Below are 25,155 nucleotides of genomic sequence, written 5' to 3' on the forward strand. Positions count from 1 at the left end.
TGAGAACTGAATTCTTCAATTAACTCTTAGAATAAATGAGTGCGGCATAACACTTTCCAAAATGCACATGTAAAAAGACTCTCCCTAGTCCTTAGAGGAAGGTGGTACATTTTCCAAATTTATTTAGTCTCTGCCTGGCTGTTGAACTTGCCAACAGTGGTATTATCTGTAATGGTATCTTTTTATGTTGACATTAATTAGGAAATTGACTTAGAAGATAATTTCAACATATGCTACTGAACAACCTTCAAATTATAACAACTTGTGGTCATGACTAACGTAAGCCAGATTTAAATGCAATTAAATATTTTAATGAGTCTCAACTTTGCTCTTTTCAAAGTCCTTAACTTTTAATATAATTTAAATTTCCTTAGGAATTCAGTTTTTCTTCAATGTGGTCTTGCTCCAACAAAAAGACATTGTATTCACACAGGGGCTGCAGCATAGAAAGTAGACCTTGTCTTTGCTGTATCAGCTTTAATATTGTCGATGTTTGCATGGACTTGAAAATCAACTCTCTTTAAAAGTCATTAGCAGTTTTTTTACTTTGAACTTGTTCTAAAATTTTAATACTTCTACCATTTTATCCTCCTCTTCACAGACATGGATGTTACAGCTGTTATTAATCATTTAAGAGATGAGAAATTTCATTGGCCTTTATTTCCATAACTCTGAGCTCTACAGTTGTCATAGAATAAAATGAAGAAATTTAAAGGACTGAGCCAAAAATAATTTTTAAAATGAGGAAAAAAAAAGTAATAATAGTAGAATAAATGAAATGAAAATTCTAACCAAGGAAGTTTTTTTGTTTGTATGTATAAAATGAAAGTGGTCCAGCATCATCAAAGAACTCTGTAGAGTATTAATCAGATCTTATTCAATATGGAAGTATTTCATGGGGAATTATCTATTTATGTATCTAATATTTTTCAAACCCATTTATCAAAGAGTGCTGAAAGTTTTTAGTATTGCTCACTCAGTAAAGCTGGTTAATTCCAACACTGACATTCAAAACATTTGAAACTATACTTGCTTCTACTGACAGAATGCAGTCTGGATCATTAAACTTTAATTTCCTCTGTAATCTGTGAATAAAAATAGAAAAGAAACAATGACAATGTGACTAGCTGTCATATAAAGCCTTGTCTAGTGTTACCTGTCACATCTGCCATTCTAAGTATATCTAGGAAAAAAGATCAACTTCAGCTACCTCCTTCCAGTTTATGTAGTCTATAAGAGTATTGTTTTGTGTACATTTTACTTAGACATTGGAGTGTTTTTGACTTCTATGTAATAAAATCTTTATATAAACCAGAGTATAATGCTGGAAATACCAAATATTTTTGTCACAAAAATATTGAAATGCAACTTTTAAACTAGAAATAACAGGTCAGTCTATTTGGAAGAATTTGATAGGAATTCTGGCAGGAATTCTGGCAGGAATGTCACCCCAAATGTCCAAAAACATACCTTTGTGAACATGAGATTAGCTTATTTGAAATTTCACTAATAAAGTGGAGAGAATTTTGGTTGTTTTATGGATTCTATAGAATCTTCACCCACCAAAGTGTGTATTGAATAATGCATATTAGAAGCCAGTACAAATTCTCAGTGACTGATCATATTCTGGCACAGTACACTTCTAGGCATTTGTGGAATTTACAGCCTTATAAGAGTATGATGGTGTGGTGCAAACAGCAATCTCATTTTAGACTTGACTGAGAAAATAAAGTACATCACACTAATAAGAAAGGTTTTGCTTCTTTAAGCAACTTAAAATTTTCTAAACAGGAGTTTAAATAAATAGCTGTCTGTATCTGAGTTTCCATACTTATTGTAGAGTTTGAAGTCTCTAATCAAAAAACTGAGTTGTGAAAAATGTAGTTAGATGAAGGGCTATATCATGTATTGCACTCTTTGATTCAGAGCTGTATTACTAGCCTCATTCATTATGGTTAGTAATGCTCGATATTATTTAATTAAGTGAATTAACAGACTAATGGAATTGCTTGAATTTATTCATCAGAGGAGAACAGCAAGAAGGTAACACATTCTGAGAATTTTATTCAAAGCGCATTGGCAGTCTGTCTTTCTCTAATCTATTTCAGATCATGCTGAGCCAACATGTTTTATCTGCCTTTTTTCCCTTCTTGTCATGCTTGTAGATTTACTGTTTAAGTCTTCATATTTTTCATGAACGTCTCAGACAGTGTGATCTTTATAAAATGCTTGCTTAGAGTTATTTAAAACTCCTGCCAGGAAAAAAAAAAAGAATGGCTACAGATAAGAAGCAACTTGTGAACTTGGGCCCTGTGGGCATACTGCTGTCTGTTCCTCCCTTCCCTGCAGAGTATTCATTAGCATTAAAAATGTTTTGAGCAGGAGAAAAACAGTATGGTTACATAAAAGAAGAGAGGTAAGTCATCTCAGGCTTACCTACGCTTCAGATTTAGGTATTTCGTTCAACTCACATAACTCTGCTTAAACTAGAATTTGACTTGCTCCCCGCATGACCTTCTGACTGTTTTGGTATTGTGGTATCATGCAGTAAGACATTAAAAAAATGGAAAAAGGGCAAAAAAGAACGTAGGCTACCCTGGGGGTACAGGGCCAGGTTGTGAAACTGAAAATGATCAGAATCTTCCCACCTTCCCTTTGGTGGGCATGGATCACTCCCATGGCAAGAGAAATCTCTGAAAATAAGGGGTGTTAAGAAGATGACAGGAAACTTTGGGAAAGGATTTGGCTTCTCCTTGGGGTCATACTCATATTTATTTTCTCATCAACCAGCAGAAATGGATTCTTGCTACCAATCTGAGGTCAGTATTTGCCACATGGGATGCAGTTGTTTGTAATCAGGGCTACAGGGTTTATCATTGCACTCTGCAAATTCTGTGGCAGTCTGTAGTGTGCAATAAATGACAAAGGAAAAGCAGCTCCTAAATAATTACTTATAAGACTTGGGCTTTTCAAAGTGAACATCTTTTTGAGTGCAACAGGAGCCTGGATCCACTTCTGTTCTTGGTATAGTGGCCTCTTGACTGCTGCTTTGTAACTCCTTAATGACTTGTGGCTAGGGCTTCCCTTGCAACAGCCATATTCTTAATGACTCTCTTCTAGCAAACTGTTGCTAAGGAACAGACTCCCCAGTCACTGCAGTTCTGTTTATATGATATCTGTTTTTGGTCTTAGCATGGGAATCACTGAAAAAAAGAGCATTATCCTTTTCTTGCCAGTCAGAAACATGGCTTTGAAGGGACCCTAATTGGCCAGCTTCAGGTTCCAGAATTTCTCTGAAGTAAGCAAGCCTGAAGGCTCCTGAACCTGTTTTACCAAAGCACAAGAAAACCAAATGGAATATAGTGGCTGTATTTCCAAGAGAAAAACACAATTGCTGGGTTGAAAACACACTTAAATGAAAAGGTTTGAAAACAAATCCAATCCTTGCTTCTCTGCAGTGTAGAGCCTTCCCTTCAGTCTTATTTCTAGTTCAGTACCTCTCAGCAGATTTGTGTCCGCAGTAGACTCTTCAGTGTCGTCTTTATGTGTATTAAAACCTTTTCTTTGCTGTCACATCTAAGACTTAGGTGTGGGTCAGCTCCCTCAGGAATTTCTACTTCTCAGAAATTTCCTAGTTTTGCTTCTGCTGCGGGCACCCTGTCTGCTGTCTTTCACTGTTTCCTGTCCTACCTAATGTCCTAGAAGGGTCTCCATGAGCAAAGCATGCTTGGTAGATTTGAGAGAGGATCATTTCCATTTTTTCCAGAGTGTCTGCATGATTTAGAGTACAGTAGGAGCAGACCCTCACCCTTAGTGGTGGCAGGGCAGATAAATACACAGCCTTCCTCCCTACTGCTCAGCCACTGCCTTTTTACTAGAGTCATGGGTCACAATAGCAAAGGAAAATCATGCCCATCTACTGCACTCGGGGGGGGGGGGGGGGGAGAAGAGAGGGAAAGCAACAGGAAAGAATAGGTTGATAGGTTGCCCTCTTAAAACTCCTGCCTGGGAGTGAGTGAGTTTTGACATCTCTTGAAAACTATGCATGTAGGGGTGGGTAGACAGACCTGGGAAGGGAGGATATAAACTTTTTTTATTATGAATTAAGAAAAAAGAGTTAAGGAAAAAATTCCTAAAGCTGGGAAAAGCTGCCTTAGACAACAGTGGTATCTGTTTGTATCCCAGAGATGATGAGAGAGAATATAAGCAGCAACCTATCAGTTACACAAACCAGGAGAAAATAGTGATGAAAGCAAATTTATCTGGACTCACTTGGTCCTAAGCTTTATACAAACTGTTTGCACAATCCAGGAATAAGGGGAGGGGGAGTGAAAGAAGTAGGGCTTATTTTGAATGGATAAGGCTTTCTTTAAGTACGATGGAATTTTTCTCGTTTGGCTTAACATAGTATGAAAGATATTTATTTTTATGAAAAATTAGTATATAAATAATTGTAAAGTTGTGAGATAATTTCCAAATGAAGTAAGTTGTAAGCATAAAGCTTGGGGAGATCTATGATACAAAGGTGGTTTGTAGCATAGCTTAACACGGAATGCATGAAGTTGCCAGAAATACAACTGAGTTTGAGAAATCTGTATTATGTCTGGTGACGAAGTTTGAAAATTATTTTGGGAAAGTTGGAAGGTGGGATATTAGAAAAGCAGACACCTATTTTAAATTATTATTTGGACTATGTAAATGCCCACATGCTCCAACCAGTGACTAGGACTCTATTGCAGTAGACTCTCTTTGAACCTATCAGGAAAAAAAGAGCATTACAAAATTGTTTCTGAGTGGTTATTGCTGTGTTTTGGTTCTGTAGCAACACTTACCTAACACTGAAGTGCAGTGCTTATAAGAGAATAATATGGGAGTGACGCTCTGAAATTTCCTTCTATGAGCACTAATCTTGGAAGGCAAATTCTAGGCTAGTAAAATAACCTTGGAAAATCAGTTTCTCTTGGCAGATTATTTATTGGTAGTATAGTAATGAAGTCAGTGTAATGTAGAGTGGCTTGTCTGATCAACAATTATTTGTATCTGAAGTATGCACAGAACATTCTGATCTAGAGAAATTTATTTTATAACTCACTTGTGCTGGGAGGCAAAAATGAGGAAATGCGTGCAAAACAAACAGTATCTGCTTTATCACCAAAAAAATGCATGTCTTCAGACCTTCTTAAAATGAGAGCAAAATCATCTGATATTTTCTGAATGGAAAAAGCTGTGTGACCTACTCTCCATATACCTCTTCAAAGAGGCACATTGCCCATTCCATTACAGCAAAATACTGAGAGAGCAACTATTTTCTCATAAGTATGTGTGTTCAGTAATTGGAATTTGAGAGGTTTTGAATTTTTTTTTTCAACCATATCTCCTGGTGATTTAAAATAGTACATTTAGTATAATTTAGTCTTTTAAAGAAGCAGTATGTTATTAAAACAGGAAGGTATTTTTTAACGAATGGCTTTCTTATGTCAGAATGGAAATAAAATTTGCTTCTTGTCCTTAATTCAACTCCTGTTAATCCATATGAAAATAAAGATAAATATTTCACAAAGGGATAAAAGAGTTCAGTGCTATTTTGCTGCCCTGCACAGTGGAAGATGATAATATTGATATTCTGAAAGACAAATACTCTTTCACTTCTGCAGCTCTAGACAAACCAGAAAAGAGCCATTTCTCCTTATTCTTGAATAACAGACTGGCTTTTTGCAGCTTTGGCCCTAAATCTGAACCAAGTATGTAGAAGGAGACCAAGTAAAGGATGTGCAGCAGGCCGTTTGATTACATCACCATTATAACTTAGCTAGACTCCCAGGCAAATGACATTAAAGGTATGTGGTTTGTCAAATAGCTTCATTCACAAACTGAAGAAGCAATAGCTGCTGCCTCCCATAACTCTTTTTGTTTATATGGAGATTGTAAGGTTATTACCAGGAATAAGACTTTGTACTCCATATTTAATAATGTCTCCTCCCATACATCTGAATTTTAAGCAATGAAGTACTTTGCACTGCATATTTATAATCTCATATTTTTGTGGCCTGGCCTCCTGTTTAGCTGACAAGCCATTAATTTTCATGGCCCATATTGAGGTTCCCAGGCTTGTCAAGGGAATCCCATTAAACTTGGAGAGAATTTTGTCTACCTCAGGCCAAACAAGCTCAAACTTGTCTAGTGCAGAAACTATTTCCTTGGGATTCTGTAAAGGATGCTATGAAGGGCAACTGCAAAGTTATGTTATTGAAATGTAATAATTAAACTAGACTTTAAAAATCACATAGCAACTTCCTTTAATATCATTACTTACTCCACAAATACTCATATTATGAATCAGTTTGCTTGCAACAGCTAAACATGGTAGCAACAGTGAACAGTGACCTTAACCTTTTACAGAAAGATGCAGAGCTAAGCTACAACATAAAGAGACTTTTAAGTCTTTATTAAATTGGATAAATTAATTTGAATGAAGATCAAACATAGTAAATCTTAAGTAATATCAAAATTTTAGTATGATTTCCTGTTGAAACATTATGCCACCACTCTGTTTATGCCTCAGCCTCTTCTCTTTGAACTCATTGCCTCATTTCCATTACATATGACAGAAGAGCAGAAGTTCCAAGGTTCCTGCAAATAGGTAGATGGATAGTGGAGAAAAACACCAAAAAGGCTACATCAGGAACTTACAAAGACATGAGAGGATTCTCAGCCCTTATAAACAGCTTTACTGCAGGAGAAACTTCAGTCAGAGCTCACATCTCTTCTTTGACATTACAATGAACAAGCTGTGAGACTATAGGAAATTTAGTCCTTATGGTTACAGTTATACTTACTAATTACATAGAACCGTGATCATTGTCTGAGAGGAGGTTGCAGGACTTTACCATACTAATCAGGGGCATCATACTTATGAAGAGGCCATATTAATAACACTCTTCTGGTCCATCCACATTTGGGATCTTCATCACTTTCAGAGTTTTAATGGTATTTGTTGCTTCAAGATACCTAAAATGGGACTGTGAGAGCTGCTCCACTTAGTTTAAGACATCCATTGTGTGGTGGTTTCCAGTCGGATCAGCACGCAACCTTCATTCAGCAATGTCTTGACAGTGCATGTTCGGGACATAGTGTCTGGTGTGTTATCCACCTTCGGTGTTTTAGTGCCAGGGTGCTTGGCTCTAGTTCTACAGTTGTTGATTTTGGGTTTTTTAATTGTGAAAGGAATGTTGTAAAGTTCATGAATGTAATGTAGCATTCTTGTGTTTTGAAAAGTTATAAAGTTGTCTATGCAGTATCTGTGCTAAGGAGTTATCTACAATAACTTGACAAACAGAAGCAGCTCTTCAGAATTGTTGAAATACTGAGGCGAGCAGCTCCTGTGCCAGCACGATCCACAGCAGAGCGCTCCAGTGTGGTGCACAGGGGGGTTTCCTGAACCAGGGGAACCTCAGAGGGAGCCGAGAGAGCCCCCAGGAGCCCACAGCTCGCGTGACACAGCTGACGAGACACCTGGGTGGGGCCAGGAGCAATGGTGGCCACCCCCCGCCCCCAGTATAAAAAAAGCCCCTGGGGAGTGCTAGTGACCAGGAGCACCCCCAATAGGCCAGGCAAAGGGGGCATGGTGCAGCAGTTTGCACAGCAATTTGCGTGGAAGGGTGCACAGGAAGGGCGTGGAAGCTCTGCCAGCTCAAGCAGGGAGCAATGGTATCCACCCGGCAGAAAGCCATGGCCTCTAAGCTCTGCACCCACCATGACTGACACAGCTTCCCAGACAGAGCTCTGGTGGGAACACGCTGTCACCCAGGTGTCAGGCTGCAGGATGTGCCCTGCTTTTATACCAGTATCGGACGGCAGCAGTGAGCACACCCGTGGGATGTGTGCCCAGGTAGAGGAACTCCTCCGCTTAGTGACAGAGCTCTGGGAGGAGGTGAATCGGTTGAGGAGTATCAGGGAGTACAAGAGAGAGATAGACTACTGGAATCACACCCTACCTTCCCTGAGACAGGCCCAACAGGCAGACAGGATGCGTGATATGGAGGATTCCCTATCCTCTCTCTGCCTGGCTCAACACAGTGACTTAAGGGATAGGGGGAAATGGTGATGAGTTCCTGCCTGGCATAGCAGGCGCATCTCCTCTGTGACTACGCCACCTTCCCAGGTGCCCTTGCATAGTAGGTATGAGGCTCTGCAAGTGGAACCAAACAATAACGAGGACAATGGTTCATCTAGCTTGGAGGTGTCACTGAGGTTAAGTCTGCCTATGCCCTGTGTCAAAACTGCTTCCATAAAGAAAAAAAGATGGGTCATTGTCATAGGAGACTCCCTTCTGAAGGGAACAGAAGGCCCAATATGCAGACCAGACCCACTTCTTAGAGAAGTCTGCTGCCTCCCTGGGGCCTGGGTTAAAGATGTGAAGAGAAAGCTTCCTACCGTGGTACAGCCCTCGGATTATTATCCATTATTGATTTTTTAGGTAGGCAGTGATGAAATTGCAACAAGAAGTCTGAGGGCAATCAAGAGAGGCTTCAGGGCCTTGGGATGACTGGTTAAGGGATCAGGAGCACAAGTAGTGTTCTCCTCTATCCTTCCAGTTGTAGGGAATGATGAGGAAAGAAACAGGAGGAGCCAGAAGATCAATACCTGGCTCGGACTCTGGTGTCACCGGCAGAATTTTGGGTTTTTTGATCATGGGTCGGTCTACACCAGGCCTGCTGGCGACAGATGGGGTACACCTGTCTTGAAGGGGGAAAAGGATCTTTGCACAGGGGTTAGTAAGGCTCATTGAAAGAGCTTTAAACTAGATTTGAAGAGGGAAAGGGATAAAACCAGGCTCACTAGAGATAAGCCTGGGGGCAGCACACCAATGTTTGAGGGACAGTGTGCTAGTGAGGTCCTTTGGTCTGCTATCTCAGTGGAGGTAGGGGATGGAGATCCATACAGTAGCAAAGATGCAAGGGTTATTGATGTGTTAGAAACCACAGAAGTGCCTGAGAATGGGGAGAACCCCCAAAAAGGTGGCAGGATCAGTAGCCCAACTGAGGTGCATCTACACCAATGCATGCAACACGGGCAACAAACAGGAGGAGCTGGAAGCCATTGTGCAGCAGGAAAACTGTGATATAGTTGCCATCATGGAAACATGGTGGGATGACTTGCACAACTAGAGTGCTGCAATGGATGGCTATAAACTCTTCAGAAGGGATTGTCAAGGCAGGAGAGGTGGTGGGGTAGCCCTGTATGTTAGGGAGTGTTTTGATTATCTAAAGCTTAATGATGGTGACGATAGGGTTGAGTGTTTATGAGTAAGAATCAGGGGGAAGGCCAACAAAGCAGATATCATGGTGGGAGTCTGTTATAGACCACCCAACCAGGATGAAGAGGCAGATGAAATATTCTATAAGCAGCTGGGAGAAGTCTCACGATTGCTAGCCCTTGTTCTTGTGGGGGACTTCAACTCACCAGATGTCTGCTGGAAATACAATACAGCAGAGAGGAAACAGTCTAGGAGGTTCCTGGAGTCTATGGAAGATAACTTCCTGACACAGCTGGTGAGTGAGCCAACTAGGGAAGGCACCCCTCTGGACCTGTTGTTTGTGAACCTGTTGTTTGTGAAAAGAGAAGGACTTGTGGGTGATGTGATGGTTGGAGGCTGTTCTGGGCATAGCGATCACAAAATGATAGAGTTTTTGATTCTTGGAGAAGTAAGGAGGGGGAATCATCAGAACTGCTACCTTGGACTTCCAGAGGGCAAACTTTGGCCTTTTTTGACAGTTGGTCAGAGTTGACAGAGTTGGTGGTTGACAGAGTCCCTTGGGAGGCAGTCCTGAAGGGCAAAGGAGTCCAGGAAGGCTGGACATTCTTCAAAAAGCAAATCTTAAAGGTGCAGGAGCAGGCCGTCCCTGTGTGCCAAAAGACGAGCTGGTGGGGAAGACTACCAGCCTGGCTGAATAGAGAGCTTTGTCTGGCACTCAGGAAAAAAAGGAGAGTTGATGACCTTTGGAAGAAGGGGCAGGCAACTCAGGAGGACTACAAGGATGTCATGAGGTTATGCAGGGAGAAAATTAAAAGGGCCAAAGCCCAACTAGAACTTAACCTGGCTACTCCCATAAAAGACAATAAAAAATGTTGCTATAAATACATTAGCAACAAAAGGAGGGCTAAGGAGAATCTCCATCCTTTATTGGAGGTGGGGGAAAACATAGTGACAAAGGATGAGGAAAAGGCTGAGGTACTTAATGCCTTCTTTGCCTCAGTCTTAATAGTAAGACCAGTTGTTCTCCAGGTACCCAGCCCCCTGAGCTGGAAGACAGGGACAGGGAGCAGAATGAAGCCCCCTTAATCCAAGGGGAAATGGTTAGTGACCTGCTACACCACTCAGACACACACAAGTCTATGGGGCTGGATGGGATCCACCCAAGGGTACTGATGGAGCTGGCAGAAGTGCTCACCAAGCCACTTTCAATCCTTTATCAGCAGTCCTGGCTAACCAGGGAGGTCCCAGTTGACTGGAGGTTAGCAAATGTGATGCCCATCTACAAGAAGGGCCAGGAGCAGGATCCAGGGAACTACAGGTCTGTCAGTCTGACCTCGGTGCTGGGGAGGGTTATGGAGTAGATCATCTTGAGTGCCATCACATGGCATGTATGGGACAACGAGGTGATCAGGCCCAGTCAGCATGGGTTTATGAAAGGCAGGTCCTGCTTGACTAACCTGATCTCCTTCTATGACAAGGCGACCCGCTTAGTGGATGAGGGAAAGGCTGTGGATGTTGTCTACCTAGACTTCAGTAAAGCCTTCGACACCGTTTCCCACAACATTCTCCTGGAGAAACTGCCTGCTCGTGGCTTGGACGGGCATACTCTTCACTGGGTAAAAAACTGGCTGGATGGCCAGGCCCAAAGAGTTGTGACGAATGGAGTTTACTCCAGTTGGCATCTGGTCACAAGTGGTGTTCCGCAGGGCTCAGTACTGGGGCCAGTTCTGTTTATTAACTTTATCAGTGATCTGGATGAGGGGATCGAGTGCACCCTCTGTAAGTTTGCAGGCGACACCAAGTTGGGCGGGAGTGTTGATCTGCTTGAGGGTAGGAAGGCTCTACAGAGGGATCTGGACAGGCTGGATCAATGGGCCAAGGCCAATTGTATGAGGTTCAACAGGGCGAAGTGCCAGGTCCTCCACTGGGGTCACAACAACCCCATGCAATGCTACAGGCTTGGGGAAGAGTGGCTGGAAAGCTTGCCTGGTGGAAAAGGACCTGGGGGTGTTGGTCGACAGCAGCTGAATATGAGCCAGCATATGGTGGCCAAGAAGGCCAATGGCATCCTGGTTTGTATCAGAAATAGTGTGGCCAGCAGGACTAGGGAAGTGATTGTCCCCCTGTACTGGGCACTGGTGAGGCCACACCTTGAATACTGTGTTCAGTTTTGGGCCCCTCACTACAAGAAAGACATTGAGGTGCTGGAATATGTCCAAAGAAGGGTAACAAAGCTGGTGAAGGGTCTAGAGCAGAAGTCTTATGAGGAGCGGCTGAGGGAACTGGGGTTGTTTAGCCTGGAGAAAAGGAGGCTCAGGGGAGACCTTATCACACTCTACAACTACCTGAAAGGAGGTTGTAGCGATGTGGGTGTAAGTAGCAAGACATAGGACAAGAGGAAATGGCCTCAAGTTGCATCAGGGGAGGTTTAGATTGGATATTAGGAAAAATTTCTTCACTGAAAGGGTTGCCAAAGGTTGGAACAGGCTGCCCAGGGAAGTGGTTGAGTCACCATCCCCGGAGGTATTTAGAAGACATGCAGATGTGGTGCTTAGGGACATGGTGTAGTGGTGGACTTGGTAGTGCTAGGTTAACGGTTGGACTTGATGATCTTCTGTTCTAGAATTTCCTCTCTACTTGTGGTCCAGCTTTTCTCAGAGGAAAAATCAGTCCAGGTAGTTACCCAGTAGTGCTACAGAGAGCAAAATTAGTAAAGGAATGCTACTTCTCAACTTCCAGAAACTATGTTCAAAGTACTTTGAAAAAGTGACAGGCAAAAAAGAGCTTCTGTGGATCTTTTATGTTTATTTACATTTCATTATTGGTGAGAGAGAAAAAAAAAAAAGTTCTGGAGTACTAGTCTTTCTTTTCACCTCTAGACAGTAAATGTGTCAGTGAGAGAGGTTTTCTTGCCATTCACCCAAAAATGGTGGTTCACACTGATAGCAGAATGATACAGAAAGATCCAGATGTGGTTTTAAGTTTAAAACATGTTCTGATAACCTTTGTATGTCCAAGGCAGATTGTTCTGATTTCCTGTTGATGGCAGTGAAAAGAGCATATATATGTTTTCTTAAAATTGTTTGTTTGTTTTTTGTTAACATTTGAGTTAAATTTTAAAAAAGTGTTCTTCCCTTGCATCCAAAGACAGAGTTCTAAGTGGATTTCCTGGCCATTACCCATCTATTTTATTGAAGTATATTACCCTTATCGTTACACATTTAGTTTGTATTTAGTTATCCTCACATGCTGGTTCTTATATCTTTTTCCAGAGAGCCAAATGCATTGTTAATGTTTGGGTTGCTTCAGGACATAAGGAAGTGAGTGAGCTTGCTAGTAGAGTTCCTGCCAAAGGAAGAACTGAAGCTATGGGATTAAGTACATCCTTAAGAGGAGGAGGATGATGATGATTCTACAAGTGTACAACTGTATTGTAGTCTAACATGTTGATGATAAAAAAAAAAAAAAGCTCAAAAAAAGACTGTACCTTATGTCCACTTAGTGAGTTTAGGAATCATTAGAGACCTTTTCCCTGTATTACTCAACCCCATAACAGGGTGCAGCAGCTTTGGGGTAATTTCTGGAGAAGTGTGTCATGGTTTGGAGCTGAGGATGTATGATGAACTTGTACCGATATATTATGAGCAGTTTCTTACACACGTATAAAGAGGGAGCACTATGGATAGCTTTTGATCAGCTTAAACTGTACTTGCAGGTCTGGCTTGCAGTTGTTGTAGTTAAATTGCTTCCACCTAACAGAGATACCTGGGAGTGGGAATTGGTGAAAGCAAGCATTGCAAATTCAAGGCTTTCAGAGCAATTCTGGAGCAGAGACAAAATCTGAAAACAACAGATCCTACAAAAGGTGAAAGATAATGACGTCAAACAGAAAAGAATAGAGTCTTGTGGTTTTGTCTTAGCATTTATGTTCTGTCACCCATATTGTTACAGAATTCAGTGAAGTATACTTTGGTTGAGAAAGCTTTCTGTTATTTTTTGGTAGGAAACATTTCAAATGCTACTAGAAAGTCTTCAGTTAACCTTTAGTGGTGCTGAATGAGGTATAGTAAGGTAAATTACAAATAGATATAAACACTGCCTTAACTTGCTTCTTGGTTTTGAGAGCAGTGAGACTGAAATCAAGGCTGCAACGTGGCAAATGAGAAGCGCTAACTTGCCTGAAGATTCCAGGATGTATCTGTCTGCTGTAAATTGTCAGCTGAAACCCGCTGCACCTGCTTATTACCCCCAAAGAGGAATTACCTAATGGCTGTTCAGCAGCGTATACAACTTGGGCTTGATCTCAGTCAAATGCCCACAGAAGGAGTCACACTGTGGAGCAGTCTACATCAACAGTCAGCACTAGCTGTCAATTCTGTTGTCAGCTTTTTAAAGAGGGACTGAAGATGAGTGGAGGTTTTTTTTTCTTCTACTCATATGGTTCATTTCTCCAATTTAATGACTGTAGTTTTAGCAAAGGTATAGGAAATGTGCACTGTAGTTACTACTGAAGTGCTTGGTTTTCCAGAACTGACTGGAAAGGGGTCCATGTCTTTTGCCTCATTCCCTGGACATCAGTACCACATCCAAGCTTACAGTAGGTACTTCATCTACAGGGCCTGTAACTATAGTAAGCTAAGTCTATAGATTTAGAAGACATGCAGTTCTTCCTGATTATATCAGTGTAAATAAATGTTTATAGACTTGCTTCTGGTGGTAATCACTGTGATAACAAAATATTCCTAAACTACTTACAGCTTAACAGCTGTCACATGCTTGTGAAGTGAAGAAGAATATTTACAGATGGGGAAACAGAGAAAGTCAGAGAAGGTTCATGATTTCCTGAAGGTACAAGGAAGCTGTAGCTCCCATTCTCCTTTCACACAAATCTTAGCCTTTCTGTTACAGTTTCCTACAGCTGGGTTGGTATTGTTCATCTCTTTGAAAAATACCAGTACTATTTTTAATAATAGTGTATGCATGAAAGAAGTTTTAAATTTAAAAGTAAGATCTGTAACGAAGTATAATTAATGTTGTCACAGCTTTCGTACAGAATGTGAGCGCATCGCCTGAAGTGAGTATCCGGTCATGCAAATTACTCCTAATTAAATAACTTTTAGGAGATAAGGAGTACCCTGTTATATATAAGATCTACTGTTATGCTTGATAAAATGAGGAGTTTGTGGCCTATGTAAAGTTGCATATGCTTTTGTTAGTTAAAAAAAAAAAAAAATCTAAACGAATATATTCCATCCTGTAACATGGCATAGAAAAAGAACTAACCTCTAGAGATTGTCTTGATTACTAGTGTTTTGTCTTATGCAAGTCTGACCTATGAAGTCAGAGGATTTAATTTAATTTAACGGGGCATATGTACTGTGCTTTGAATTCTGGGATTGATTTTAAAACAAAATTGTAGGAATGTCTAGAAAGTGGTATACTCAAGAGGTGACACAGCTCCATAACATTAGCATTTAGTAGAATAAAATCCTAATACAGCGAAAAATACACCGTGTGAATGATGGTATTTGTTTTTTTACCATCACAGTTTCAAAGAACGTTCGAATCTTTAAGAAATGTATCCAGTAAATCTGATCTACAGAAAACCTACCAGAAGTTTCGAAAAGATCTGGAAAATCTTGATTATTTGGCATACAAACGTCAGCAGGTAAGAACATGGAAGCTTGGTAGGAAGACATAGAATACTGGGCATAAACATGGTGGGTGGTAAAACTGATGCGTTTGATAGAGTTATTGTTCTGTCACTAGGGTTTTGTGCTTTGTGTAATGTCATCAGGTAAGCCAGTAGGAGCGGTGACAATTCTATTTAATGCATATGATGTTGGACTGCATGGTTTTTGATTTCTCAGCAGAGAGAAGGATAGGTAAAGCAAGCGAGTGAGACTTAGCAGACTATTAAACTTTTCATTAACACATAACAAAAATTTTTTTTAAGTAAAGGGCATAAAAGGATTGTTGGGGTTTTTTTACTTGAAAAATGAACTAAATCCACATAAGTTAATGGAATCAAATATTGACTGTTCATGCAAACCACTAATTTTTTCTTCTTTAGAAATGAATTTACAAGGCTAGATTGCATAAAACTTGGAAGTGTACGCGGTCTTTGACTTGTGCTTGCAAGATCAAGGTTAAATCAAATTGTTAACATGTATTTAATGTTGGACATACTTTCTGTCACTTATGCATGGTTTCTGTGAAAATGTCTTAACTTCTTTTTTGTGTTCTTGGTAAAATAAGACGTTGCCTCTTTCAGAGCATACCAATGAAATGCTCTAACATTTCTACGTGGGGGTTGTTTTGGTTTACATTTTTCAGAACTCTGTCGCTTGGTGTCAGTATTGTCAAACAGTTCATTTGCTTGGGGGCAGACCACTTTACAGTTGTTTGTATCAGGTAATTGATTAGATAGTTAAAAATTAGGAAAGGAGTCAGGGACAAATGGTATCTGAACACATGAATATTTGATTCTTGAGACAGGGAGGTCAGGGAGTAATTGGCTTGGGTGAGTTTCAGTGTGGTGGGAGCTGTTATTCTGGTAGCACTATAGCATAGTTTTGTGCCCTTTGACATGGGGGTGCCAGCAACCAAAACCCAATGTTTTAACTGGCAACTAATGTGGGTTTATGTTATCTGATCCCATAATTACGTCAAACATAATAAATGTCACAACTGCAAGAGCTTGGAGAGCGTTTCTGAGCCAGGGAAGTGTAAATTCTGTAATTACTTCTCAGGCTATCATCACACTTTTATTGGGAGTAGCTTTCTCTAGTCTGAATTCTCACTCTCAACTTTGCGAAATAATTCCTTGTTATTTGAAGTGATATATGTCTGGTTCTCTAGAAAACCCTGAATATGCTTCAATAACATAGTTCATTTCACCTTGAGCAGGACATCTTTTCTCCTGTTTTCAGATCTTTGCTACCCTTCCCATCTCAATACTTTGCACTTTCAAGTCATTTGGAGAATCTCAACATCCTTGTTTAATATCAGGCATGCCCCATGCTGTTTCTGCTCTATATTTAACTGTGTTGGCAGAAGCTTTTCCATTTGGAGGTGCTAAAGGTGTATTAGGTGTGAAATCACTTCCTGCGTTCAATCACAGAACAGAAGATAGGCTGTTCTATCTTCTGTTCTGTGATTGAATCTTTCTAAAATGTTATACAATGCTATTAAGAAAATAAACTAGGCAAAGGCTGAAATTATTAAAAAAAAAAACAACCCCCAAACCGAAAACAAATGAGGGAGGCTAGAGATGTTCTCTGTGTCTTAGTTAATTTGCATTGTATACCTGATCAGTAGTTCTATGGTTTTCTTGAGTAGTATTTTACCTGGTTTTGATACTGAGATTTTAATCTCAGTAGAACTTGCTGGAGAATCTGCAGTGAAGGATTTGAAAAGCTGCCATATCTATTTATTATAGAACATGCTTTGAATTGTGTCCTGCTTTGGAAAGAAAGTGATCTTTCTCTGAAAAGATTAAGATTTGGTTTGATTACTGCGCAAAAAGCACAGACTTGGATTGGGACTGAAGCTGTTCTGAGTTTGTGACATTTGTATCTGTGCTTGGGGAGTGCACGCATTTAATTGATAACGACTTATATGCTCTCTTATTAGATTAAGGGTATATTCATAGCCTCACTGGCAAAATGTTGAGTCACTACCATCTTGTTTGGAGACAAACAATTGTATACAACATGAATATGAATCCATTCATGGTAAAGTAAGTGTTTTATGTACTCAAAGTAATGAATATTGCTTTTGAATGAAATATGGTTATCTGCTTCTGTCCTTATTTTTTAGATATGAGACATAAAGTGCAATATAGCAATGTAATTCTTAAGTGTTGAAGTTTACAGGACAGATGGGAAATAGAAACTGTGCTTTTTAAAGGATGTTTAAAATGACCCACGTTGACTCTGGTTAATAAATATAGACCAAACTTCTATGAGTGGTAGAAGTATACAAGAGGCAAACGTGTTTGGGATGATGGTTTATATTAAGTCGTTTTTAACTGGCAGTTTTCAGAATGGGGTAGAAGATCTTGAGTTTTCAGATAGCCAGCAGATTCCTGACAGAAATGTCTCTTTAAAATGGGCAGTGAGGTCAAGAATTCAATTCTGGCTTTCTTTCTACAAAACCCCCAAAGTTGTTAGCATATGTTGGGCAAACTTCTCCGAGCTTTCAGATTCTAATTTTGCAAATAGGCTGAGTGTATGTATGAGGTGGCATGGAACTGGTCAGGGCAGCTAAATTCTTTGGTAATTACAGAGGAGGAAGATGGGAAGTTCTTGGAGTTGGAGACTTTAATGTTGCAAAGCTGAACTATGTGGATGACATCTAGTATTGCAGTCAAGAAGCCTGAACGATGCTCTTTACCATTCTTCTGTGTCCCAAACACAATATGAAGTATTGAATCGCATCTATATGCCAAGTCTAGTTACTTTTGCTGTACTGTTGCTGTCTGTGATGAACTCCCACCATATTCAAGTTGCTCCCAAATATATTGCTGTGCATCAGAGCTTTCCTTCTTATTGTTGGTTAGTGGAACACACATCTCCATCTCTACAGACTTGCCATACTTTTCCAAGAGAGATGGCTTATTAGCCAAGTTAGTTGACAATATGTTTAACTTAGGCCAGATGAAGATAAAATACAAACAAAACATACATACTCAACAGTGGAATGTACGCTGACCCCTTGTAAATGTTGATAAATGATGCAGGTGAAGAAATGCACAGGATCTGCTCACACTCAGGTTGTGGTCACTTGGTTGGCCAAGCTAAGTGCTGGCTACTGCAGACCCACCCACAGCCCTGGCATGGGCTTCATGTTCCCATGCCTTTCATTCTTCTCATTCTGGCATTTGCGTGACCCTACATAGAGATGCTTCAGTGTGCTAAACTGACTTAAAATTACTTGCTTTTCAGTGATCTCATTATTTTGTTAGTTGCTCGCTTAGCATTCTCTCTGCCCCATCCAGATGGATGTCTCTTCATCCGTCTAACTTGTGGTGATCTAATCTTTCTGCATGCTTCTAGGGTTGGGTTGCATCCACTAGAGAAATTTGTTTGGATTGAGAATATCAGTTTATAGCCAGTCTGCCATTTTGAAGCCTTCCAAGAGATACCGGTCTCCCAGAAATGTAGTTTTTCTTTCTTGTCCAGGAGATAGTCTGGCAATTCCTTTGAATTAAAACAAGCTTTTAATGTCCTTGATACTGCTTGTCATCTCTGAAATTTGACTAAAAAAGCATAGCTCCATGCCACAATGAGTAGTAAAACTATTGTCTCGCTCTGTGACTTACTGGAATGTTTCCAATAAGAGTTAAGTAAGCTTTACATTGAGCATTGTATGAACCTAAATATTAACACATCTGCAATATGAATATTTACAGGGAAAATGAGATAAGACAAAATGGTGAAGCACTCTGGGATAAGAGGGGACTTAGTGATAGATCCCAACACTTTTCTTGGGATACTGTAGTATGTACACACTTCCTTTTTTCTTATATGGGACCTTGTTCCTATTGAAGGGAAGTTGTCCATATGTTGTTCAACTGGAACAGTACTGGTTTAAGGCCATTCATTATAATGATCTTCCTGTAAGGTCATTTCAGGAGTCTTGGGCAATAGCTACAATAAAAATGGAATTCTAATCAAATTCAGTGGTATTTAGCACCTGTCAAACTGAAAAATTATTGCTGCTGCTGCTGTTCTTAGTGTTAACAGTGCCTTTAGGACGCCTGTAGCAGTGCTGGCTGTAATTCAAAGACAGTTTTTGCCTAGAAGTGTCCAGCGATGTGGTAATCTAACAGTTGGCAACAGAACTTTAGTATGTGAACGCACAAAAAAGCAGTATCCTATTGCAAAGTTATGCTAATTTAAGGTTTACTTACTCCATTTCGATTGTATGCCCTTAAGGTAATTGTGTGTTAAAGGACTGAATCGATGTGAAACCATTTTGATTATTCCATTTAAAAATCTTTTTAGGATTGCTTCCTGATGATTGTTGTATTTAGAAATGTTTTAAGAAGTTGCGTTAGAAACTGGAGAAGTTAAGGGCTGTATCAGATATGTTTATAGGGTACACAGTAATTTACTTTGCTTATGGGAAATAGTGCTTCCAGGAGATGGAGTAGAGCCCTTATCCTGTTTTACTTCAGAGCAGTTCATTGTTATCAGCACTGCAGTTGTCTTCATGATCATACAGGCCAAACTGACATTTAAAAATTCTTAATTTTGGAATGAAGACTTGTTTCTACAGTCAAATGGTATTTCTCTTTGTTAAAATGGAATAAGTGCACTTTTATTCTCTACCTTTGATTGTTCACTTTGCTTTTTAAGGTGGCATTGTGTTGAGCATGAAATTTGTTTACCGAAGTGCTCTACTCCAGAAACTGGAGCCAAGTTTTCAAACGAGATTATCACCTATGAACTGGCAGGTTTATTGTGTGACAGACACTTTAAAAAGTATGCTGAAAATTGGAGGGAGTTCAGGGTAGAGGTGAATTATTTGTTGTCAAGAAAACAAGCATTATGATGAAAAACTTAAGGAGGTCTGTCATTGTAGCTTATCTGGAAAAGGTTATGGCTTAGAAATATCACAAATAGAGGTACTTAACTAAATCTTTATTCTAGTACACAGAAGTATGACAAGATCCAATGGATGGAAGTCAGAAAAGTTCAAACCAGAAATCAAATGAATGTTTTTGACAATTAACTGCTGAGATGGCTTAGTTAAGACGTGCAGTACATTAATCACTGCTTGTAGCCTTTATAGCCATAATCCATGCCTTTCTAAAAGATGTGCAGGAACTGAGATGCAAATCAAAGGGCAGGAATTATTATGGAAATTTTTAAGGCTTGTGCTATTCAATGAATTTGAATGAGAATTCATATTTTTTTTTTCCTACACTTAAGAATGACAGTACTTTTGGTTGTGTGTTTGAAGGTAAAGGCAGAATTATGTCTTTTGAATTGCCATCCTGGATTAATAAATGGGTGAGTTTATTTACTTTTGTATTTACCACTCTGCCACTGTCTGTTCTTCTGCACTTCTATTCTTACACTTCTGTCTATTCTTCTTCATGTGTAAAGAATTCTTGCTTAGGAATTTTCAAACAAGCACTTCACTTCAGAGTAATTTTAAGGACATGTAGGCATTTGATTCCCACAGGCTTTTCTGAAAATGCCTTCTTTCCTTTCCTTCTTCAATATTTAGTCACACAATATAAATTATAAAATGGGAGTATAGGCTGTATTTCCAGTATTCTAGCTTATTATCTCCTCTTGACATAATAACAACTATCTATCATGTTGTTGTGTAATTAAAATGATTGATTTATGCATTCATTTAAGAAAAGCAAACACCAAATCAGTCTCAGTAGCTAAGAGAGTGTAAAATTATGACAATTCTGTTTTCTGCCACCTGACATTTCTTGGTGGTTCCATGATTATAGCTCTGTCATTTAGCCATTGCTTCTGTGTGTCTATATGGTTTCTTAATGGGTGAGGAGGTTTTCCTTTCCCCTGCCCACCAGAAAGTGCTGATATTCCCCTGTTTACAAATTTTTATTATGTATTCAGGGTGGTGGGGTGGAAACATTTTGTATCCCCCATCAAATTTGCCACTGCATGCACCATAGTTTTACAGCTCAGCTCTTCAATTGGATTTGTCTGTCTGTAGTGCTAGTCTTGCATGATTTTAAGCTAGCTGCAAGCAGTTCATATCTCCATGTGTGCAATTTTTCCATCCGAGCATGGAAGCCAGACCTCTGAGAAAAAGTCATGCCTCTTCCATGTGAAGGAAGGAGAAATCAAATGACAAGGAAAAGAAAATGAGACATGGTAGAGAATTTCTTTAAAAAGCCTACTGTTTGGCAGCTTCTGGGTTTTTTTTTTTTTGTGTGTGGCTCATGATACGATCTGGTGTGCTCACTGCGCAGCTGCACAAGGAGCAGGAGGAAGGTTTTGATGGTCTTCTCATAGGTACAGTTTTTCCTTGTAGAAATCTGAGCATCAAAATTAGGTAAAATAAACAAGAAACCTTAGGGGGGAAACCAGGAAGTATAGTTGCATAGTTGGTCACCTTTGCATCTAAGTGCCTGATACTTTTTCTGTGGTTAATGCCAAAGCTGCCTGATACTGATGGCTTCAGAATCCAGCCTGATGTTAGTCAATGTGATGAGGGAATAACAAGAAGTTGATTTTTAGTAAGTAATTAAAAGTTTCATTATAAAGGGGTACTCTAATTTTAAAAAGGTATTGAAATTCTGCTGAAAGTATGAACACCGACAAACTGAAGAGTGGGTGGGATTCCTCTTTTGGACCAATAAAGGTGTATCCAAAACTCAAAGAGGAGCCATTTGCACTTAAATGCTTTTTCCACAGCTGTGATAAATGGATGAAATTTAAAGAAACAGGGAGGTATATTTTTGTCTTCCAAATGTAAAAGGAGAGAAGTAGTCACTCAAATCTTGGTGAAAATCCAGTCATGAAGGTAAAAGCATAACTGTCTTGCATGTCTTTGAAATATTCTCATGTGAGCTAGTGTAAGTGTTTAGGAATTTGGGGGAAATGGACAGAATTCTGGTTTATCTTGCATCCAGAATGAGAATTATGAGAAAGAATCTCTTTCCCCCTTTCATATAGTCTGTGGAGGATATAAGTAGTTAGTATGTAAAGCCTTCAGCCTCCAAGATATGAAGAGCTGAACTATTATCTGAAGTGCCCATGGCAAAAAGCCCTTTAAAACTTTGATATTACAAGGGAAATAAAATAAAAAATGGATGTTCTGAAACAGTTACATATTTTTCAGGAGTAAAAGCAGTGGTGCTGTAAAGAGGTTGAGATAGATGTGTGGGGTTTATTTAAACCTGCTTCTCACTTTCTTAAGAAAACAGAAGGGGACCTGTAGGGAGCCTGGGACTTGAGCAGAGGGTTAAAGAGGCTTCCCCCTCCCCAGTCTTTCCAAAGCTCAGTCTGTTGCTGTTTCTGTGAAACTGAGTTACTGTTTACCTGCACCCAAAACATCCTCAGTTTGAGTAAAAGATTCCAGTCTAGTCTTGTCTCTGATAAATGTATCTAAAATGTCTTGGGAGCCAAGGATGAATGATGATTTAAGTTTAACCACGGAGTGCCCAGGTAATTTAAAAACAAACAAACCATACAAAATTAAGTATAACAGTGGGAAGAAAATGAGATCTTCAGCTAGGAATTAAATTACAGTAACAACTAAGTAAGTAACGCTAAAAGTGCATGCCTTAAAAAGCTGATAAAGAATTTTGAGTGCGTGCCATGGGGGACTTGCAAACACCACTGACTTTGTACCTGAACATTTGGTAAGGTGCCATGTATGTGTCCTATATGAATTTTGATGTGTGGGTATGTTATTTCCGTGGTATCTCGTGGCTCAGATTAGAACCCTTTTCTTTCAGTAGACTAGAAACTGATTTTTGTTTTTTCCCCAAATAAAATATACTGATACTTCAGATGGTATGTTTATTCTAATGTGGGACAAAAACAGAATTTGTGGAATGTAAATGGCGTCAGAGTCTAAAGAGAATGGTACTTACTGATGCAACAATGACTGATAATATGACAATTACAGTATTCTGTTAGGCAGCAATGTCCTCTCAAGGAGCTAACAAAACTGTGTTTTTATACACCAGGAGTGAGGTGAGCCTTAAAAGGAATAAATCATTTGGGGTTAATACTTTTTGATTTCTCAAGAGAGTTTATTTAAAAAAAAAGTGCAAAGTATTTGTCAAGTGTATTTTAACAGTTGACATCACTGGTAAAGCAGAGTTAAGTAGTATAACTGTTTCACGTTAATGCTAGGTGAAGCTGTGCTGCATGCTGAGCTCCCCTGGCAACTTTTAAAAAACAGTGACTGATTACCCTGACCTGATTTGATCAGCTGCTAATCACCCATGTCATCCTAATAAATTCCTGTCCCACAATCTCTCAATGCTATGGTTAGTGGAGACACTAGTCTCTCCTTGCTGCTTCCTGTCTATTTGCAAATGTTGACCAAAAGGATTGGCTGTTCCCTAGCCAGGACCTTGTAGAGTGCAGTTTTAAGAAAGCGCAGATCTACTGCTCTAATCGCAACCGAGGAAGTAAGGAGTAAGGTGGAAGAAAGTATTGTGAAAAAGGGAGAGGCAGATTTTCAGTGATGAACCAGGCAAGGTTCCAGGTGACAGGTTAAAGTGGACACCTTTAATTTCACTCTGCTGCTCCTGCTCTTCACTTAACTCCTTAACTGCTCTTCACTCCTTAACACTTCACTGGGCAGCTAAGTACAAATAGTGAAAAATGTCATTTTGCAGATGGTGTACTATCTTTTGCAGTAATAGTAGCTTTTGATTGGTCTTCAGGTATAACCCAGAGCAGTGTATGTTTTAATTATTTAGCCCTAATCAAAGATGTGGGAAAGCAGAAGATAATTTCTTTCAGATACAATCTGCTCTACAAACAGGGGTGTCCTTGCTAAACCTTTTTACTACAGCTTAATTTGTACCCACCAATGGTTCAGGGCATGGCTGTTGTAACTGCCTGCAATGTCAGTAAGCATATTGTGGGTTAGGCAATGTGATGAGTAAAGCAGGATGTTGCATAGCAGAGTAGAATTTTAATGACGGAATAACGGTCAGATGAGAGACTACTGGAGAACCACTCCCATACAGGCCAGTATTTGGACTGATTTCTCTTTGGTTTATATCAAGAAAATACAGTGCAAATTTAGGATAATGCAGAGATTCAAAGTGGAAACATTCAGTGCTTGAAAGAGAAGCAAAGTGATTTAGAGTTAATTTGATTAAGTCTGTGAGCTTTATTCCTTCAGCCTTTCCTAAGGCAAACCTATTGCTAACTTTAAGTGGTATTGGATTTTCTTGAGCAGAGACTGTAAGATCAGGCTCTCTATCTTAACAATTAGGATTTTTAAAGAAGAAGGTATTCTCTGAGCTGCTGAAGATGCAGTGACATTAACTAGACTCAGGTGCATATGTTGAGAATCTAGGATTAGAGTGGTTCAACAAAGTGACTACTTGCCCTTATTTCAATGATAATTTTTCTGGCCTAAATAATTACAGTTCCTCACACTTGCAAGGAAGACAGAAATAAAGAGCATCTAATATGGAGGAATAACTATGGGTGGGACAGATACAGTGCTCTAAAGTAGATTATATGATTTAGTTGAGAGCAAAGGTGAAATAATGAATCTATGTATTAAAATGCACAAAGGAATAAGTCTGTGCTACAGAGCCTAGACTCTCTGAAATGGCAGTCATTAGCTGTGACATTTCTGGTACACATAACTGCTGGAGTTGGTTGAATTCTTTTATTTAAAAGTCATGTTTGGGTATATATATTTTTTTTAAGAGCATGAGACAGACAGACTGACTTCTACCCAAAATTAGTATTTGCTCCAAATTCAGTTAAAGTTCCTGTTCTATTTGATTCGTGAGGCTTAAACCAACATGGTCTAGTGAGTTTGATATTTGTAATTCTGGGTAATGTGTCTCTTCTCTTGACAAAGGTTTTTCAGAGTGCTTCACTTTCTGGTCCACTGCAAAATGGGAAAAATCTTGAAATCTCTGGGATGATTTTAGAATTATAAGTGGTCACCAGCACTTCTGATGAACAAATACAGGAAAAATCAATGTGTTGCTGCACTAAAATTGTGCCTAGTGATCCAAATTATGTTAATTACTTTAAACAGATGTTTTTTTAAAAATTGGATTGAAAACAACTAAAGACAAGGTTCTTGTTAGTTGTAATATCTAAAATCCTAACAGCACTGAAGTAATCACTTCGGTAGAATTCAGCCAGCCACCAAGAGAAATTCCATTCTTTAACCTTAAAGTTATAAAAGGA

The 25,155-nt window shown here is 39.4% G+C and overlaps 1 protein-coding gene across 2 annotated transcripts in view; it reads left to right on the forward strand.

Annotated features, from left to right (window-relative positions):
- The window catches only part of CTNNA3 (catenin alpha 3), a 548,079-nt gene that overhangs the window by 20,529 nt on the left and 502,395 nt on the right, over positions 1 to 25,155 (forward strand). For both annotated transcript variants that reach the window (XM_072870046.1, XM_072870047.1), the window contains exon 4: positions 14,805 to 14,924. In XM_072870046.1, the coding sequence (XP_072726147.1) occupies positions 14,805 to 14,924 (120 nt within the window). The remainder of the gene's footprint in view (positions 1 to 14,804; positions 14,925 to 25,155) is intronic.

The sequence above is a fragment of the Ciconia boyciana genome, chromosome 8 (genome assembly GCF_034638445.1).
Source record: "Ciconia boyciana chromosome 8, ASM3463844v1, whole genome shotgun sequence".
Classification (NCBI taxonomy): Eukaryota; Metazoa; Chordata; class Aves; order Ciconiiformes; family Ciconiidae; genus Ciconia; species Ciconia boyciana.